The sequence below is a fragment of the Podarcis raffonei genome, chromosome 2 (genome assembly GCF_027172205.1).
Source record: "Podarcis raffonei isolate rPodRaf1 chromosome 2, rPodRaf1.pri, whole genome shotgun sequence".
NCBI classification, from domain to species: Eukaryota; Metazoa; Chordata; class Lepidosauria; order Squamata; family Lacertidae; genus Podarcis; species Podarcis raffonei.
In genome coordinates this window covers 32,208,874-32,229,154 of record NC_070603.1, presented here as the reverse complement: position 1 = coordinate 32,229,154, position 20,281 = coordinate 32,208,874, and the positions used below count along the sequence as shown (strand labels likewise).

Below are 20,281 nucleotides of genomic sequence, written 5' to 3'. Positions count from 1 at the left end.
TTCTCATTTCAGAATAGTACCAGCTTTTTTGAGATTCTTAACCCTTAACTCCATTTTGGTTCTGTTTAGCAAAATGCTAAGCTACTAAAGGGCAATGGAGGAAAGCACCACACTACAGAATTAATAGGGAATATAAGGTACTTAACAATTGTTTTAATACATGCTGCACATGTGCATACTTAGCAAAGAGTTACTGCCCTTTCCAGGTACATTTTAAAGTTGCAGCTAAACATCTATAGAGCACCACTGTGCTACACTACGTTTTAGTAGCTGCAAGAACTACATTTTGTTAGGATTACAGTATTTTAAATACCATAGGGATTAAGTTTGTTGTTCCTTGAAAAACAAATTTAATGAGGTGGTAGGCTATTGCCTAATTTGGACTTGTTTATGGGCGGGCACACAGTTCACGTAGTGCAAATTAATAAAAATCTATTGGCATAGTTTAATCGGGCAGTAGTTCTGTGTTCTCTGTTTGTGCCCAACACTCGCTGGAATGGATCGTGCCTTCATAAACGCAGGCTGTATTTAAGAAAGCGTTAAGAGTTGCTTATGCCTAATAGTTCCTAACTGTTCAGTGGTCCGTTCTTATGTGTTTACCCAAAAAGCTGAACGGCATTTCCAAATCCGTGTCTCGTATTCTTGCACGTCAATTCCGCGTGAAACAATTTAAAGTTTTTATCTGATGGCGGTGAGAAGTAATCCTCTGCTGAGATGACCCGTGTTTACCGCTAAAATCCTAAATATACTTACGTGTATGAGGAAGCGAGGCTCGCCAAACAAGGACGGGGGAAGGAATGGGGTGGGGGCAATTCGGGCATAATATTTAAAAGCCAGGCTGTGGGGAGGTGGCAAAAACAATTCATGTTAGCTGTAAATGTATAGGAGGAACAAAGGAAGGGTGCGATGGTCACTTAACGTGGTGTGGATGAGGGAACTCAACGTTTGCCGCTGCTGCAAAAACCTGATGGCAGTGAAGAGGAGGAAGCCTTCCGCTCACAGTCCCCTCGCCACCGCCCCCTTCCTCCTCCTCCTCTTCTGCCTTCCTCCAGCGCTGGAAGAAAAGGCCTCGGACCCTAAAGCCTGGACTTCCTTCTCTCCACACAATGGAAGAGCGTCATCCGCCCGGCGCACAGGAGACAAAAGTCCGCCATTCCCATCCCCAAGATGGCCGCCGGGCGGGGTAAAGGGGAATTTTCCCCCGCCCTCTTTTCGCGTCTCCCTATCTCTATATATGTGGATACTCTAGGCGTTGGGGCGCTCTCTCTATGATCGGGCTCGGCTCCCTTTTCCCGCCTCCGCTTTGGAAGCCAATGCGCGGCCCGCTCACCGGACGTGACGTCTCCACGGAGGGCGGGTGGCAGCCGGGATAGCCTGCCTGCCGGTGGAAGGAAGTGACGCCAAGGGAGCATCGCGGAAGTGTGGGGGCGGGGGCGCGCGCGGGGTGGATCTGGGCGGTGGCGGGCGGCGTTTGTCACCGGTGGCGGCAGAAATAGCAGGAGCAGCGGCACCGGCGCAAGGTAGAGGCCGGCGCTGGGCAAGGGGGCTGCGGCTGAGGTCGGGACTTCTGGGGTTGGGGGCGGGCTGCTGCTGCAGTGCCTGGGAGCCTCCTTTTCTCCCGTATTCCTCCCCCGCCCCATCCGGCTTCTTCACCCCACCCTCCTTTCGCTTTGGCGGTGATGGTCGTCCGCCGTTTCTGCTCGCCGTCGCCTCTCCGGGGCGGTTTTATGGTTTCCCTTCCGCCCTTGTGGGAGTCGCACCCCTCAGGGCCGGTTTGCGTTATGAATGGGCGACCTCTGCGCGCTCCCGTTAATATCTCGGTTGGCGTGCCGTCCATTGAGCTCTGCAGCTGACTTCCTCTCCTCCTTATTCTGCTATCACTTAGATCAAGTTAAATTTATTTCCATCGCTTAATAGTCTCCCGTGCCTGTTAGTGCTGCCATGAAGGCACCTGCTGGCATAGGGTGCGGGAGGGAATAAACCTCCCTTTCTGATTGCTAATCCTGGATCTTTTTTTACTCTGTTCATACCCAGATTTCTTGTTCCTGCCTTTCTTTATAATAAGTGACCAGTTCCCATTATAAACTGCTTTTGTTTCTTTGTCTGTTTTGTTGGAATAGGCGTAAAGTGTATCTCTACCTGCTCTATAGCTGCTTGGGTAGGCGTTGCTGGCCTTCACAACTTCCTGGTCTTTCCTCCATAGGAGCTCTTATTTTTTCCTCAGCAATTTCCTTCAAGTCAAGCCTGCAGCAAGTGTGTGTTAATGTTATTTTTCTAAGTGCCTGCTCAGTGTATCATGACATGAAATTTCACACAAGGCCTTTCAGAAAGTTGCTGTATGAGAGAGTATGGTTGAGCTTGAGTATGGCTCAAGGCTTTATTTGAGCTAAAACTTGGCATTTTGACACTGGTTTCCCCCCTGGAGTAAGGGGGGCTCAGTGTTGTACAGAGAGTACCATTTCATCCATGACTGAGTTGATATATTTCTGTTTCTAGGTTTAGCACAGAGGAAGCCAGTGTGGTGCTATCCAGGTGTTGTTGGGCTCCTGTCATCACTGACCATGCTGCTTAGGGCTGATGGGAGTTCTAGCTCAGCAGTCTTAATGTGAACACTCTACAGGCTTGAAGAGCATCTCTCCTTTTTATATTAAGCCCTGGTGTGGGTGATCGTTCATACTGCAATCACTAAAGAGGGTCACTACTCAAACTGTTTTATTAACAAAACCTTTATTTGAGCCTGTTCTCTCCATAGTATATGCTTCATGTTGGCTCTGCTTATAGAACCTTACAAAGGGGTTGGATTGAAACATTGGGACTAATTGCATGCACATTGAGATGTGGATGAAGTGCATATCCTATGGACCAACAGCATGCTATGCAGCTAATGTTAATTCCATAGCAAAATGTGATTGATAATAGGGTACGTATTTATGGCAGCATGATCATATTTGTGGCTAAAAGTCACTGGATACAGAGGATTAATTTGACCACTATACATTTGTGGGGCTTTGTTGCCATAGGTAGGGCTGTATCACTTTTTGGCATTGGATTAATTATGCTGATAAAATGTTTTCGGGGTAAAATGGCTGATCTATTTTTCTAGCAGTCTTCTGGAAAGACCTAGAGATGCTGGACCTAGAGATGACCCACAGACCTGGACTCTGTTGTTACGGAGTGTTCTGTTGTCTAAGCGTCCACTAGTAACAGAGGTGTTGAAAGTGGGAGACACAATGTTATCTGCACAAGTTAGTCATACCTTATCTGTAAGGTGTGTGTAAATCTAGTGCCAACTTCTCAGTCCTGCAAACAGTTATAAGAATATAAATTACAAAAAAGGCTGTAAAACAATATTCTAACAGTAATTCTATGTCTGTAATGGCTTAGATGCAACATGTATTTTGTCTGCATCCTTTCTGAGAGTGCACTAAATCTTAGCTACATTTCCTGAATCATCCTGGTTGCACAGTAGGCTTCCTCTTATAGGCTGCAACTAATCAGCCAAGATTTGGTTTAGGGTGGGGACCTTTTTGGCTCTACAGGCCACATTTCACAGTCACAAATGATGTCCGGAGAACTAGCAGGCAGCAAGGTGATGCTAAAAGCAAGGTTCCCTTCCCACTTCATTTCAGCAGCTTATTTCACCGCAAACCAATGTTGGAAGATGATCCTGCTTTGTGCAGGGCTTCCGACTCCTGACAACCAGCTGGTTGTTGGGCACTTCGGAAGCTGCTTAAGCAGACTATGACAAGACCTCACCCTTTTGGCTAAGCCCTGTCCCTACTCATGTGGGGTAAGGTACATAAGAGTGGCTTGCCCAAGATGGCCTCACTGTCCAAATGGGGAAGTCCAGAATGCCAAGATTGGCCCCTGGGTCAGAGTCCCGGGGGACTGAAATCTGGTCAGTCTTGATGCTCAGTGAACCACATCAGGAATATGCTGGAAGCAGAAACTATCCTTGATGTAGCCATTCTGTATGAAATAAACTCAGCAAGGAAGATGACTCTCTTCTGCTTTAGGGAATGTATGGGGTTTTTTTTTCTTCTCGGCAGGCTGTGGGTGAAATAAAGGAATTGTATTTAAGGATTTCAGTGACTACAGTCAAGCAGTGATTAGTGGATCTTTGATAAGTGATCTAGCTGCCAGTGTGCTACAAGTTATCCAGTCTATCTACCTACTTTACTCTGGATTGCTTCAACTGCTTTGCCAATCTTGTGGTGCTATTCTGTAAGGGGTCCTGCTAGCTTGGTCTTCACTTTCTCAGTTCCAGCATTCAGAGCTCAGCTAACACACAACTCTGACCTTTCAGCACCAGTGCTGGCTTTGGGCTTCCTAATGTTTTAGGTTGGCACTATAGCAGTACCAGTAAAAGCCAGGACTCCTGTCATGCCTTTACTCTGGTCAATATTTGCTGCTCTGTTTCCATGGTGAGTGCTTGTGTATGCTGCAGCTTAGCAAACTTGTACTATCAGCTAACACATCGTGGCAAATGAACGTTGCACAGCGGGTAAATGCAGATTAGAGTCTGTCTTGCCTAATTCTCCACCAGTATGAGAACTCCAGAACACTCAAGCAAAGCTCACCAATGCTTGGAGGCTATGAAATGCCAGTTTGTGTAAGAGTTCTGTATCAGGCTGTTCTCCCGGCTTTAAAGGCCGTGAATGTTTTAGCAACAAAGTCTTTTCAATTCTGTACGAAACGCTAACAGATGTGGTCAAAACCAGCAAGAGTTACATGATCTGGCAATCAATGGCTTCCTGCATCCCCTGGCTCAATTGTGCATGTAAAAAGGATAAATCCAAACTCCCCACTGATCCCTTTCTCCCTCACTGCAGCAGAGTGCATTAGCTCTAAGGCTAATGGGATCTCCAGTTCGTTCAGATGGAACCTTCTGCCAAAGTGAATTAGTGGTTCAGCCTTGGGGACCATTCGTGTGAGGAGCTTCTGTTCTTGCCTCTCATCAGCAGCAAATTTCCCTGGTGGCAAAACCCTGTGTCTTCCCTGCAGTGCTGAATGTTCCTCTGTCTGTCTGGCAGTCTGATTAATGATGTGGATTGTGCTTTCTTGGAAGACCTTGAGTCTTTGCTTCTCTGGGCCCCCCTTCTTCCCTTTAGAAACCTCCAAAGGGTGAAAAGGCTGGATGAGTAGTGAGGGTCTGTCAGTAAAAGAAACTGGGAGCAGTGCCGGCAAGCAGTACGGCTGGGCAGTTGCAAACAAGCTGCCCTGCTGCTCCTGAAAGATGGTAGCTGTATAATAGAGCCCAATGCATTAGTTTTGACCCTTTCATACTAAAGATTGCTTACACATTTACTTTCCTCTGTACAGTATAGTGATTTTATCCCATGAATGAAAGTGTGTGTGAAGCAGGTTTCCCCTCCCTGAACCATTGTATTGACCCATTGTCTGACCAGTGGGTGGCATGTAACAGACTGATATAGCCAGTGTTGTATTGGTCAGTCTGTGCTGACCAAGGAATGAGATGGTCATTTTAATGCTGCAGGGAATATATAGAGCCATTTGCTATGAGAGCAATTGGGAATTGGACCGTACGGATGTAGTTAAGTACCCTAATCACTTGAGGGCAGGCAAGCTTTTCTGTGTTACTAATTGGCTGTTTTTAATCTCAGATACTTTTAGGTGTTGCCTGAAATCTTCAGATGCAAAATTGGCTCAGATTATTATACCCCTCTGAGTTAATCATGTCAACATGATAGTGGCTCTCAAATTCAGGTGCTTGAGGATGCCAGCTTGCTCTAGAGCTATATTTAGGTCTAGAGGTGCTCCAGTTCCTAGATAATTTGTCAGTTCTATATTAGTACGGGAAGTGTTTCAAATAGTCCTTGAAGCTGCAGTGCTAGTTAATTCCCCTTTTCCTGACCCATCTTCTCTTCCTAGGTTTGCACACTTTCCAGTTCATATAGGACACAAATATAGCGTTAAAATAACCCCCTTCTTTTTTTTTTGCTCTTTTCATCTTTAATTTCCTGTTCCTTCTAGATGGCATAGAATAATTTTCCAAAAATAAGTGTATGTAGTTCATGTGGAAAACATGAACTAATTTTGAAATGATGCACACATAACTTTCACCTAAACTCTGTTAGCACTACATGGTCTAGTGTAGGCTATGCATGCATGTATGAACAAATTGTTCCAATGTATCTAAATATTATTGTGGTCTGTTGGTGATCCTTAACATTTTTAATGTGCTGATATGACTGTTAAAACAATGGAATACCCAACAAGAGGGGTAACTGAGTTTGTTTAATCTGTGTTTAAGCAAAAGCAAAACCTTTTGGTGCTTTAAACTCCAATGAATTCATTTTGGCTTTTGCTTTCATGCCAAATTCCATGATTTGCATGTATCTGCAAGCTTACAGGCATTGCCCTGCCCATGCTCTCTGCTGTAGAAGATTTAAGGTTGTACAAAAGGTTCTAATACTAAGCTTGTTGCATATGATTCTGTGGTTTGATAATGGAAAGATCTAGTAGTATAGACAGGGTGCAAACAGGGGAAGCTAAACAAAGCTTGCTGTAGTTAAACATAGATGCTCGCATTTCAGTTTATGTATGTGGCTTTTCGCTCATGTGACTTGCACCTAGCTGTTTGCTGGAATCAAAAGGCGTCATGGCACCATAAAGCAGTAGTGAGGAATTGATGGTCCTTCAAGTCTTGTTGGATGCCAACACCCATTAGCCCCAGGCAGCATGCTCAGTGGTTAAACGTGATGGGAGTTGTTGTCCACCAATGTCTTGAGGACCACAGGTTCCCTAGTCCTGCTTTAGAATGGTACAAAACTCTTGGCCTTGCTGTACCAGCCTAACCCTGGCAGTCCTTTGGAGCACAAGTTACTTTACTGTGATTTTGAACAACGCTGCGTGATTTCCATGGGAGTCTCCCCCACCCACCCACCCAAAATTCGTTCTCTCTGCTGCTTAAGATACTGTGGCACCAATCTTGCAAGAGTTTGTGCCACTGGTCCCCTCTGCTGTGCTTGGAAAAACTGGAAAGTGTAACTTGAATGGCTATTTCTGGTATCAGGCACAGCCATTGCGGCAGATTTCATGAGCAGAGGGTCTGAGAGCATGATTAAAAGCAAATCTGCTGGTGTTGCTTTGACTACCACCTGGAAATGGCGATAAAGGGCCTTTGTTCCCTCTAGGCGGTCTTTATCCTGCTGACCCTTAGTAAACTGCTCCCTTCCTCCAAGGAAGGGGCTTAAGAGGCTGGTTAGAAAGTGGCCTTCCTCTTTGATTGGAAGCGGCTCCTCTTAATGCAGGCAGGGATTTTGTGACCTGATGTGAAGGGAAGCTGCACCCTGGCAAGGGCCTATGAGCTTGCCCTCCCGCCTCAAAGCCTTCTCTGTTATACTACAATTGCATGGCCCCTTCGCCTGCAGCAAATCTGCATGTACTGGTAGCAAAGTCTGCTTTCTAGGACTGCATAGTCCCTTGTGTGTGGTGGGGCCAGGCTGTGGTGTCTGCCTTCCCTGGAAGTCCTGGCAGTTGAAATGGCTTTCCAGCCTTATATTGACAGAAGTCTTTAGAGGATTAACGTTCTGGCCTGGGGCGGCGAGACAGGGGTGGCAAAGTATCGTCATATTCTGTGCCACTGCTGGGCTTGCGCTGCTTTGTGAATGGTGAATCATGCAGTCCAGTTCTGACAGCTCCTGCCTGACTCTTTTCTCCTCCCCCCCCCCATTTAAATTTTTTTTAATTAAAGATTTGCCTTTCTTACAAATCAGTTACATTTGTTGTGAGACAATTGCGTTGAGTACAGTATAAGGTTGGGGAGAAGAGGGGTGGGGTGGTGAGGCTTATATTCTTTTATACAGTGTATGTGTGGGGTTTTATGTCAGAATCAACTGGGTAGGTTCTCTTTCTATTTGTTTATTACATTTCCTTGGTAGTGAGAGGTATTGGGGGGCAGGGTGTGGTTGGTGGCTATGGTTGGCTGCAGTGGGGTTTGTTTGCATTTGTGAGGTGGGGAGAAGGCTTGTTGGCTCGGGTAAGCCAGACTGATTCGTATTCTGTCAGTGGGTTCTTCTTGTCTTGTTGGGCTGTGTATGTGATAAAGGGGAGCCATACTGGGGTGAAGGCATCCTCTTCTATTTGTCCCTGTGTCAGTTTCAGTTTTTCGGTTAGCTTTTCTAGTAAGGCCTTTTCTCATACAATTTGATACCATTGGTCCATGTTTACTCCAGACAGGCCTCTCCAGTGTCTGGCTATGAGACTTCTGACTGCTGAGAGTAGGTTAGGATATAAGCTCTGTATGTGAGTGGTCATTATGATCTTGGAAGATGTTCAGTAGCGCCAGTTCTGGGGTGCGTTCTAATACCTGTTTAGTTATTTTGCCTATCTCTTGTAGGACTGCTGTCCAGAAGGGTTGGATTTTAGGGCATTCCCACCACATGTGGAGGTATGTGCCTGTGGAGGTGCAACCTCTCCAACATCTTGGTGAGGTTCCTGGGCGTATCAGCAGCAGTTTCTGTGGTGTTAACTACTACCTGTAGGTGAGTTTCAGAGTGAGTTCCCTTCTTTTGGCTGATACGGATTTAAAGGGAGGTTTAGACCACATTCTAGTCTATTGGGTGGAGTTAATTTCATAGCCTATGTCATGCTCCCATTGCTCTTTGATTGCGTTGAGGGAGTTCGTGGGATTTTGGAGCAGTATTTTGTATATTGTGAATACCATCCCTTTGCCATGTCCCTCTGCTGCCAGGAGAAGGTTTTCGAAGTTGATCAAGGGCCTAGTCGCTGCTGATTTTACTGCTGGATTGTTTAAGAAGGCATGTAGTTGGTGGTGTGGTAGCCAAGGTATTTCCGTGTCCCCTAGTTTGGCTTGTATTTCTTGTTTTGGTATGGGTTTGTCGTTTTCATAGAAGTCTTTTAGACAGTGCCAGGTTTTTATCTGGAGGTTTTGTGCTGCGTGTTGTAATATGTGGGTGATGGGCCAGGGGGGGTTAATGGTCATTGGGATAGTTTGCCTACTTTTTTCTTCTGTGTGAACCTGTGTTGTGGGGATTTTCTTCAGTTTGTTTTGGAGAAATGGGTATGCTGTTGTGGGGATGTTTTCGATGGTGTCTCTCTCCAAGTGGACCCATTGTCTGCCTGACTCTTTTCTGTAGTGCAGCCTTGCATTAATTGGGTAGTTGTAGGCAACAAGGAATTGCATGCAGGCAAGTGAATGGGAGAGTCACAACATCCCTCTTCTGTGCCCATTACAAAAGCCGCTTGGACTGCCAGAGGAGGGAAGACACCCACATGCTATTAACATTTTTTTGTAGGCTTGTGGGTTTATTAACAAGGTTACTTCAGTGTGTATTGCCCCGATCCCTGTATTTCATAATTGCTGCTATTGCTGTGTACTTCACTTAGTTTCTGGGGTGCATAAAAGATGGCAAGGTTCTCGCTCTGCAGCAATACTTGTAATGTGGATGTCGGTTCCAGGATTGGAGGTGGTGTGTGGCTGTGTTTGTGTATGGCAGGGAATTTTTCATGAGACTGCACATGAATCCTACTAGCTGCTTTTAACGGGGTTGGGGTGGAAACAGGGACAACAGTGAGCCTAGCAGCACAACTTGGGACTGCATGATGCTAGCGTGGGTGGTATAATAGGTACTTCTGATAGTCTCTCTCTCCCCCCCCCCCCAATAAATTGCTTCTTGGCTGCCTTTAGGGGAAAAGAAGTGGGATGTAGGCAGAAGCCTGTAAGTGGGCCTAACCCACATAGGAAAGCAGCTGAGCTGTGCCAGTGGCAGCAGCTCTTCAGTAACGTCTAAGGCATGTGGTCACACCCTTGGGGAGCGAGCCAGCTTCCTGATTGGAAGGGGAGGGGCATTTCTGCTTTCCAGTGGTAGGGCAGGGCTTCATCATTTTATACTTCCAGTCCTGACAGCCAGCCGCTGTGCCTTAAAGGGGCACTCCAGCTGGAGTGAGGAAAATGCTTCTCGCCAACAGCTTCCCCCCTTGAGGACCCTGTGTACACACAAGAAAACAACTCCCAAGGCGGGGGCAGACAACTGCTTTTTTCTGTGTAGCCTTCAGATTACACACAACTCCCCTTCCCCGGTATACAGTGGTACCTCAGGTTAAGAACTTAATTCGTTTTGGGGTCTGTTCTTAACCTGAAACTGTTCTTAACCTGAAGCACCACTTTAGCTAATGGGGCCTCCTGCTGCCGCCACGATTTCTGTTCTCATCCTGAAGCAAAGTTCTTAACCCGAGGTAATATTTCTGGGTTAGTGGAGTCTGTAACCTGAAGTGTATGTAACCTGAAGCGTATGTAACCTGAGGAACCACTGTAGTTTTTCCTACACCTTTTATTCCAAGGAAGGTCTCCCTCAGTTCCTGGAATTTTTTTGAAGATTGCTGAAGTATGTTTTGCAGTTCTATGATGCAAGGAGGGACAGGGGCAATTTGGGCTGGTGTTCCTCCTCTGGAAGGTACCGTATTTTTCGCTCTATAACACGCACCCGACCATAACACGCACATAGTTTTTAGAGGAGGAAAATCCGTAGGCATGCCACCCGTAGGCATTCCCTCCATAACATGCACAGACATTTCCCCTTACTCTTTAGGAGGAAAAAAGTGAGTGTTATGGTGCAAAAAATACGGTAACTGCCCAAGGTCATTTCCCATTCCTTATCCTTGGTTTTGTGAACAGTGTTCAAAATTAGACAGGCTCCGGGTGAATTTTGCTACCTTGGTTTAAGGAGCCACTTGGTGCCTAGCTTATATATCTGAGTTTCTAACACAGCTTCTGAAGTGGGGTGTGCCTAGTTGCTCATTTCAACATAGTTGTCTTGGCTTAGGAACATGTTGGCCGATGCCTTGCTACTGAATATTTATGAAGAAGGCTGTTTGTATTGGCTGCCTGGTATCTTGGAAATCTCTGCCTTTTGACTCTCTCTCTCCCCTGTGAAAGGTGAGGGGTCAGTGTGTTTGTTCAGTCAACTTTAAATCGTAGTAGTAGTTAAGACTGCTCTAGTAAAAAGATTGAAGCCCTGCCCTTTCACAACACATGTATCTCAGCAAATGTCAGTGTTTATGAGAAGTTTGGAGCACTTGTTTGTGTCCATGTAATACCTAGCCTCCCTAAATCAGTACTTGCGCCTTTTCAAGGACTCAGGTAGAACAACTACATCAGCCTCTTTGAAAGAAGCTTAAATCGAGGAGACTTGCTATGGAGAAGCAAGCGTTTCTTTATACTGAAGACATAGAGATAGTCACGGAGGCCACATCTGCACCATACTAAACATCTTTTATATGGCTTCTTCCAAAGAACCCTGGGAACCAGAGTTACAATTCCCAGAGTGGTTTAACAGCCAGTCCCTCTTCTCAGGAAGTTGTGAGTATTATACCTCTGCAAAGGAAGAAAGCAGCTCTCAGCATCCTAAACAAACTGTAGTTCCCAGAGCCCTTTGTAGGAAGGACCAAATGTTAAGGTGGTGTAACCATACTTTATATGTCTGGTGCAGAAGCAGCCTATGTTACAAATATAGTTGAGTTTTCTGATGGATGCAGTTTGCCCTTTGGAGTGTTCCTTCCACGTCTGCCTTCCCCTTTGAGAGTTGTGCATGCTTGCGGATGGAAGCCACAGATCATCCTATGTGATGTGTTGTACTTTCCCAGTTGATAGAGGATACAGTTTTGCACATTTAGCCATCTTTGTGGAGTTCTTCCTTCCAATAAAAAGTTGTTCCAGCTGTGCTGAGTCCTTGTTAGTTGATCGAAATCCTGGCATTTCTACTCTTAATTGTTAAAAACAACAACAACCCATAAGCTTCATTTTCTAGAGAGGTAGCTGTGTTAATATCTGTTTCAGCAGGATAAGCAAGGAGACTTGTGGCCATTGTACAAAATTTGCCAGGTGCATTTTGCATCTGATTGTCGGCCACTTGCAACCAAGTGAAGATGCCTGAGTGACAGGATGGCGCTTGACATCACCATCTGGAGGTGCACACGTGGGGATCCTTGGATCTTGACTGTTTTCACATACTAATACCCCATCCTGTACAATTCTATTGGTTATATTTTATCTGCACAATCAGAATGAATTTCAGGAACCGAAATGTTTTCTCTACAACGTGAACAGGAGCAGTGAACGACATTATAGTTAATTTGTTGTAGATTGTCTTCACTTACCCTGCTCACAGTTGTGAATAATGTTCATATGTTATGAATGGTCCATGTCACCATTAAGAAAAAGAGGTAGGATTACGCCAATATATATCTGGACTGTCTCTAAATAAAGTGTTTTCCTTCTTGTAAGTTCACAAAGCTCCTAACCTAGCTCAAGAATGTAATCCGAACTAGCCAGATGTTTAACTAATAATCAATCACAGTCAGTCTGTCGTTTGAAAAATAAGACTTTAGAGCTGTCATGCCCCAAAAATGTCAACTAGACATTCCGTTTTGGCAACTGTAACCTTGGTTTAAGGAGCCGTATGGCACCTAGCTTATATATTTTAGTTTCTAACACTGCTTGTGCCAAGGTTAGAAAAATTATTATGACATCGTATTATGACATCATAAAACATCAGATGCATTGTAAGCCACATGAACAAATCCCTTCCAGAACTGCTGTCAGTTACCTGATTGAATAATTAGTGAAAAAACATTTCTGCCCCCATTTTCATTTGTTCTCCATCAAATACAAGGGCAGAGAAATCTTCCTGAAAATTGAAATACAGTCGTACCTTGGAAGTTGAACAAAATCTGTTCTGGAAGTTGATTTCCAAAACGTTGGAAACCAAAGCATGGTTTCTGCTTGGCTGCAGGAAGCTGTACTGGACGTTTGGGTTCCAAAGAACGTTCGCAAACCGGAACACTCCCTTTGGGTTTGTGGTGTTCGGGAGCCAAAACGTCCGAGTACCAAAGCGTTTGGGATCCAAGGTATGACTGTACAGTTTTGATTGACTTTGGCATACTTTTGCCCGGTTTGAGATTTGCTGCTTCATCCAAGCCCTGCAGGTGCAGGCAAGGACTAAGTAAGGCAAGGACTCAAAGAGGACTAAGTAGCAAAAGCTGCTGTTGTTGAGGCAGTTCCTACAGCCAGGTGTCTGGTCTTTTAGTGGTCCTGAAATTTGGAGGTACACAAACTTTAGACCCCCCAGAGCACAGTTGGGGGCTGGGCTAGACTCGAGAGCCATATCTCAGTGGTGGAGAACATGCAAAAAGTCCCTGACTCATCTCCATAGCAGAGCTGGGGAAGACCGCAGGCTTAAAAACCCTGCAGAGCTGCTTCCAGTCAGTGTAGGCTGCCCTGAACTAGATAGACCCAATGTCCGCTGCATTATAAGCCAGTGTGGTGTAGTGGTTAAGAGCGGTGGACTCGTAATCTGGGGAACCGGGTTCGTGTCTCCGCTCCTCCACATGCAGCTGCTGGGTGACCTTGGGCCAGTCACACTTCTCTGAAGTCTCTCAGCCCCACTCACCTCACAGAGTGTTTGTTGTGGGGGAGGAAGGGAAAGGAGATTGTTAGCCACTTTTAGACTCCTTAAAGGGAGTGAAAGGCGGGATATCAAATCCAAACTTTTCTTCTTCTTTTTATGAGCAGAGAAGACCTTTGAAAGCTCACTGGGTTGGGGGGGAGTATATTGTTTTCTGCCTTGTTACCCAATAAAATTTCGTAATAAAGTGCCAAAGTTTTTTGTTTTTTTTAAAGTGTTTAGCAGGATTCATCTGGCATCCTGATGCTCTTTTCCCGTTTGTGATGCTTTGAGACAAAAGACCTGGCTTCACTTCAACTTATTGTTTGTCACAGCTCCTCAGGGCCTTGGTCACGCTATTCAAAGGAGATTGTACTTTGGAAGCAACAGGCCGTCCACAACTAATCAGTTTGGTTAGTGTGGAGTTTGTTCCAGGTTTCAAGTGCGCTCCACTCTCCCCTCATTGGGTCCTTTTAGCATCTGCGTAGTGGCTGTTGGCGTGATTTTAGCCCTTGTTCTGACCTCTGCATATTTATGCAAAGTGAATCCGAGGAGAGGAGAGGCACAAGAGGAAGAAAATTGGTGGCAGCGGAACAGCTACTTCCCCTGAACCACCATTTTTTTTATTTAAAAAAGACAAGCGGCCCGAGCTTGCTGGTTGCCAACAGCACAAAAGGAAAATTCCAAGGCCTTTGAAACCCTGTTGCTTGAGAACACCACCTCAGATCATTTCTAACCTTTCCAGGGAGCCCCCTGGGATGAGTTGCAACTTCAAAGGGCTTTTTGTAGCCTGCGGAGGAGTTGGGAGTGTCTGAACCGGGTTTTATAATGAGAGCAGGCTCCTTTAACCATGGTTACCGTAATAGCTTCCTATTCGCTGTCCTGAGAGAGCCTGGAGGAAGCTTACCCCACCTCACTCCATGACTGCTCCCTCTGCCTGCCCACCCCAGCCAATAGCAGCAGCCACCTTCGCTGGCTTTGTCTAGCGTTGGCTTCATTTCTCTTTCAGACGGGCAGCAGGTGCTGCCAACCCTAGCCTGCCTGCTGTGTGAGTTGGGGGGCCATTGGCTTATATGGGGCAGAATTTGGCTAATGGAGCTAGCATGCAGTGATAAAGACTAGGGTGGAGCAGCAAGCTTGTCACTCGGTTGATTCCCTTCCTTCCAGCTCCTGAGTGAGGTGGAACAGAACATCTATCTGGCAATGAAGCTCTTTAACTTCAGCAGCAGGGGGCAAAGTGCAAAGGTTCACATCCTGTGGTGCCTCTTTTGAGGAGGAGGAGGGGAGCATATCAGCTAGGAACCTCAGTCTCTGCTCCTTTAATTCCTTCAGGAATTCTGTGCACAAAAACAAAAATCTCAGAAAGTTAAAGGATTACAGCACCTGGGGAATTTCCTTGAGCTTTGGCAAGGGTTTTCCCCTTGCAGACATTGCCGTTTCCAGCCAAGTTGCCGTAGCTAATGTGCTTGTTTGTGTCCCTTCCTTCTCTCCTCCCCCCCCCCCATAGGTCATAGTTGCAGAAATGGCTGAACAAGAGCCTACCCCCGAACAGCTGGCCCAGATTGCAGCTGAAAATGAGGAGGACGAGCACTCTGTCAACTACAAGCCCCCTGCCCAGAAGAGCATCCAGGAGATTCAGGAACTGGACAAGGATGATGAGAGTTTACGCAAGTACAAGGAGGCCCTGTTGGGAAATGTTGCCATCGCTGTCGGTGAGTCCCTGGAGGACGTACTTGGGCCTACTGTGTGAGGGAAGCAGGCCTTCTGAAACCTGCCCTGTTTTCTCACACATGCATGCTTCTCCAAAAGTATTTGGCCCTCTTCCTTTTGGATGTGGTGTGGAAACCATCTGGTCTAAGCCAAGAGCTGAGGTCCTGAGGAAAGAAGCTTGGGAGTTGCCCAGTCCTGAAATCCATGGTCTTGGAGGGGGGAATTGTCTCTGCAAACTGGAACTTTAGACTTTGAATAAACTCTACAGGTTTGTAAGCAGAACTAAGTCAGGAGTAAACTTGTGTAAGCCTTCTCTTGTCTCTCTGTCTGTCTGTCTGTCTCTCTCTCTCTCTCTAACACACACACTGCTAATTACTTTTTTGGGAGCACCTGAAATGATGGGGAATAAGTACTGGTAGGTGAGTAGGGGGTGAGAAACTATAAGGACCAGGGAACCAGAAGAGTTAAAGGCACAAAGCTTTCCTCTTAATCTCAGTTTTGGGATCCACTTTGTGGCTTTCAGTACAGTCCAATTGTGAAGAGAACATTAAGTAAACTTATCTTAAAGTGAAGACACAAAGGGTTGTATCCAATGAAGTTGACCTGTTAGCACAAGGACTTTGGCCTGCACGATAAGACTTCCCTTCACTCTCCCCAAATTTGCTCAGCAGAGGTGGTGGTGGTGGTGGTGGTGGTGGTGGTGGAAAACCCAGAATGGAGGTGCATGGGGAGAAAGGAAGGAGAACAAGCCCAATTGCACAGGCAGAGGTCCTTAATGGGAGAATTGAATTGGATACAACCCAAAGGCTCACCAGGTTGCAGGTTTGTTGACTGCTGCGCAGTACATTGGTGGATCCATACTTGCCATGCTTTTTTGCTTCTCTGCTCTGCAGCCCATGCCTGCAGCTATCAAATGAGATACTTAAGGGCTGGTCTGCTTACCCTCTGGTATTTATGCCTCAACTTCTCTTTCAGATCCCAGTACTCCAAACGTGGTGGTAACAAAACTGACTTTGGTCTGCGCTACTGCTCCTGGACCCTTGGAGTTGGACCTCACAGGTGAGTGGGTTAGGTCAGAATATATGATCAGTCCTGTACAGGTAGGCTAGCCTGGCTCACCATAGGATCTTTCAATCTCAATGCATTGCATTCTCACTGCAGATAGCCAGCCCTATACAAACATCTACTACTACACAGAGTTTCGCCCTATAGCATTTGCTTTGCACCCAGTTTTGTAGAGAAGAGGTCATTGCCAGATCTGAGAGCCATTTGAAGAGAGTTTTCCCTGCACAGTTGCTGCTGTGATGTGGTTTAAGGCTCGTCTTGCCTATTACAGAATAGGCTTGTGTTAAAGTCATGTTAGGGCTCAGCATTGATCCATGAGATAGACTAAGTCTTAGTTTCAGAGCAGCCAAATTTATATTTCGCTGTTCAGACCGCCTACTGGTCCAGTGGTAGAGCAGTCTCCCAGCAAAGGCATATGCCTCATTTCACATCTGCACCTTTGCATTCTGGGAAAGACTTTGTCTAGGAGAGAGTGCAGTTTGCAGAGTTGTAGCAGAGCTGCCAGCTGGAATAAGCAGGTTCCCAGAGGGAAAACCAATCTGGACCTGAATGCACAATTCTCTTTTTCTTTCTTTTTGGAAAGAAGGAAATATTAGACTACAGTAGGACTTGATGCAAACCCAGCCATTTTACTGAGTGCTGCAGTGCCAGCTGAATAGCCTGCAAAATGGCCTAGTATACATGCCTTTGGATTGTCTGAAAGAGTACAGTGAAGGCAACTTCTTGACCTCAATAGGCAGGGAGTTCCAAAGGGCAGGTGCTGCCACACTAAATAATCAAGTTCTTAAAAATGAGGAACGGGTATTATGTGGTGCCAATCCTAAGTAATCAAATGGACACATGTGGAGGAAAGGGATCTCGTAGGTAAACTGGTCCCAAGTTGTTAAGGGCTTTATATGCTAATAGTACATAGAAATCAATCTGCTTCTCTTTGCTTTAAAACTCTCAGTGGAAAGTTTGCATGTCTTTGATTCCTGCCTTCTCCTTGCTATTCAGGTGACCTGGAGAGTTTCAAGAAGCAGTGCTTTGTGCTGAAGGAAGGTGTTGAATACCAGCTAAAAATCTCCTTTCGGGTGAGGTCTTTTGTCATATTGGTCAGCCTTCGGTTCGCTAAGCACATTGCTCTGGCCTTTAGGATTTTGTGTGTCAGAGAAAAGTGCATGTTGGCTAATGGAATTCTCTGTCTATTTAGGTGCACAAAGAGATTGTTTCGGGGTTGAAGTATATTCAGCACACATTCAGGAAAGGAGTAAAAAGTAAGTGTCAAGGAGTGGGGGGGGGGTCATGTGCAGTGGATCCCATACCTTTCATTTGCTTTTTACGGAGCAAAAGGGGGGGGGGCTTTGCAATGGTTTTTCAGAGGCGTTCTATCAACTTTTAGTTTGAAACATTACCTCAATAAAAGTAGAACTTGGTGTTTGAGCTGATACCGAGGATGCGTTGCTTCCGCTTGAATGCCGACCATGCAGGCGGCAGTAGCGAGCGATTCCAATGGCTTTGGAAGGCTGGCTCTTCCCTCTCCCCACAAAAACTCTTTGGAGAGTCATGGGCGTATTTCAGATATTCCGGTTCACGTATTGTGTCTGTGTTTTTTCTCCTTCTAGTTGACAAGACTGACTACATGGTTGGGAGCTACGGGCCACGTGCCGAGGACTACGAGTTCCTGACCCCCATGGAGGAAGCCCCCAAGGGCATGCTGGCTCGGGGCAGCTACAACATCCGATCCAAATTTACAGACGACGACAAGACAGACCACCTTTCCTGGGAGTGGAACCTGAACATCAAGAAGGAGTGGAAGGATTAGCCCTTCCCTAGCCAAATCCTGAGAGTTGCTCAGACAGCGGCTACAGTAGAAAACCCCCCCACCCTGTACCAAAGTGCTGGCATTGGATACCCTTCCCCCTTCCCCATTCTTAAGCTCATCAGGAAGACCTTTTGGCTCAGCGCCCCACATATTTCCTCCCAAGAATCACTGAAAGAAATTGACCAAACCTGCAGTGTCTGGCCCAAGCGCAGAGGTGGAAGTGCTCCTTCTCCTTTCTCTGGCCTCCCGATTACGAGGTCTGCTGCTTCTGACCCACTTTGAATACATTTCAGGCAGGTGCTGAAGGGGAAGCAACATTCCTGCCTGCAGGGGAGAGGATTCGGAGGCACTCCTGTCTCTGGGTGATGGGCAAGGTGCTGAGGAATCGATTCCATGCAGAGCTGGGAACTGCCTGCTGCCCCCCCTGTCCCTCCCCAATTGTTTCCAGGCTCAATCATGTTCATGGCCTGCCCCTTCTCCTCCGGAGACATGGGTTGGCTTTCCATTTGTGATGGTTTCCTGTAACCATGATGCCTTAATGTGTGTAACATACATCCTCCAGGGAGGGGCCCCCCCGACCTTGTTACACTTTTTATATGTGCTCCTGTCCTGTCCCCCAACACATACCCCTCCCTCCTCCTAATTTTGCATCTTCTGGCCAGACCACCCCCCTGCTGAGGCTGATGTCTCAAGGGCTTAAGCTGCTACCCCTTACAGGCTCCCTGTGGCCAGAGAAGCGCTTGCTTCCAGCTAGGGAGGTGGGGCCTGTTGGTGGGCGTGGAAGTTACGAGTGCCACTGTCATCTCCATCTTAGTTCTGTCACACCTAAACTGGCTGCAAAGGCCTGCAGTCCCAGGGCAGTCCCTGGGTTTCAGGGCTGGAAGAAGGATTGGCCCAGCTCAGCTGCTCCTCACCTGATCCGAACAAAAGAGCTTGCTATGGACAAATATTCGAGAGCAGTGAATGCCTTATGTATCTGTTCTGCCTTTGAAATCATGTGCCTGGCCTGTCAGTATTTATTATTGCCTTGATTAGATGCTTCTCCTTCATGATGCCCGGACAGCCCCCCCCCCAGTAGAAACCCCACTGGCGTGGAAAGAGGAGGCCTCGCAGGGCCTGCTCTCTGTTTTGTCAGGTGGGCACGTTCCAGCTCAGCAGCCCAACTCAGCGGGGCTATTGCGAGTCCCAAACTTGTGTTAGAACTGGGACCAAGCGTGTGTGTGCGCGGTTCTCTTTCATAGCTACGTCTCTGCCCCCGACTCCTCTTCCCCACTCCGTCCCTTGCAGGAATTTTTTTTTTTTGGGTTAAATTGATTTGATGCGTTTTTGTCTGTAAATCTAAAGATCTGGAGTAACAGATTTGGAATCATCAGCTTCCCCTTTTCTGACGGTAAAATAAAATCTTGAAACTGACATGGTTTTCGCCTCCTCGTCGAAGTTCTTCCAAGCTTGCTGTGAGCAGTGGGTGTGTGGTAGGGGGAAATGGGGCTCAAACATCCAAGGCCTCCAGATGTTGCTGGACTACAACACCCATCCATCCCTGACCCTTGCTTAATGCTGGCTGGACTGATGGGAGCAGGGAGTTCAACAACATTTAAGGGCCGCTAGCATCCTGTCCCTGACTCAACAGGGAAGAATTGCCAAGTGGTGGCTTAGGAAATTCAGCTTTTGCAGTGATACCATTTATTGATAGCACATTCTCAAACATATGAAGGGGAAATGTCTTGGGAATCTACATTTCACTTGGGACTCTTTCCCAACAATCCATAGATGAATACCTTATATGCCAAAGGGATTTCTCTCTGATTCCCACACTTGACACTTTTTGAGACTGAGCATCGCTGTTAGAACCATCTGCAAGGAGACTGGAACAGCTCCTTGCAGCTTGACCTGTGAGCATTCATGCCACCACCATCTGATGCCAGGAATACCTGCTGCTAGTGTAAGGACCCCTACTGGACCCCTGACCATTAGGTCCAGTCGTGACCGACTGGGGTTGCAGAGCTCATATCGCTTTATTGGCCGGCGTACAGCTTCCAGGTCATGTGGCCAGCATGACTAAGCCGCTTCTGGCGAACCAGAGCAGTGCACGGAAACGCCGTTTACCTTCCCGCCGGAGTGGTACCTATTTATCTACTAGCACTTTGAGGTGCTTTCGAACTGCTAGGTTGGCAGGAGCAGGGACCAAACAATGGGAGCTCACCCCATTGCAGGGATTCGAACCGCCGACCTTCTGATCGGCAAGTCCTAGGCTCTGTGGCTTAACCCACAGCGC

General features: G+C 46.7%; 1 protein-coding gene across 2 annotated transcripts; it reads left to right on the top strand.

Annotated features, from left to right (window-relative positions):
- The first annotated feature begins 1,397 nt into the window (after positions 1-1,397).
- ARHGDIA (Rho GDP dissociation inhibitor alpha) lies at positions 1,398-19,419 on the top strand. Of its 2 annotated transcripts, XM_053375645.1 has the most exons (7): positions 1,438-1,520; positions 8,363-8,507; positions 14,935-15,139; positions 16,113-16,196; positions 17,199-17,275; positions 17,395-17,458; positions 17,807-19,419. In XM_053375645.1, the coding sequence occupies exons 3-7, from the start codon at positions 14,950-14,952 to the stop codon at positions 18,004-18,006; spliced, it is 615 nt and encodes a 204-aa protein (XP_053231620.1). In that variant the 5' UTR covers positions 1,438-1,520; positions 8,363-8,507; positions 14,935-14,949; the 3' UTR covers positions 18,007-19,419. The 2 variants fall into 2 exon arrangements, with proteins under 2 accessions (XP_053231619.1, XP_053231620.1); XM_053375644.1 differs by lacking the exon at positions 8,363-8,507 and having other exon boundaries at positions 1,398-1,520.
- The last annotated feature ends 862 nt before the right edge of the window (positions 19,420-20,281 follow it).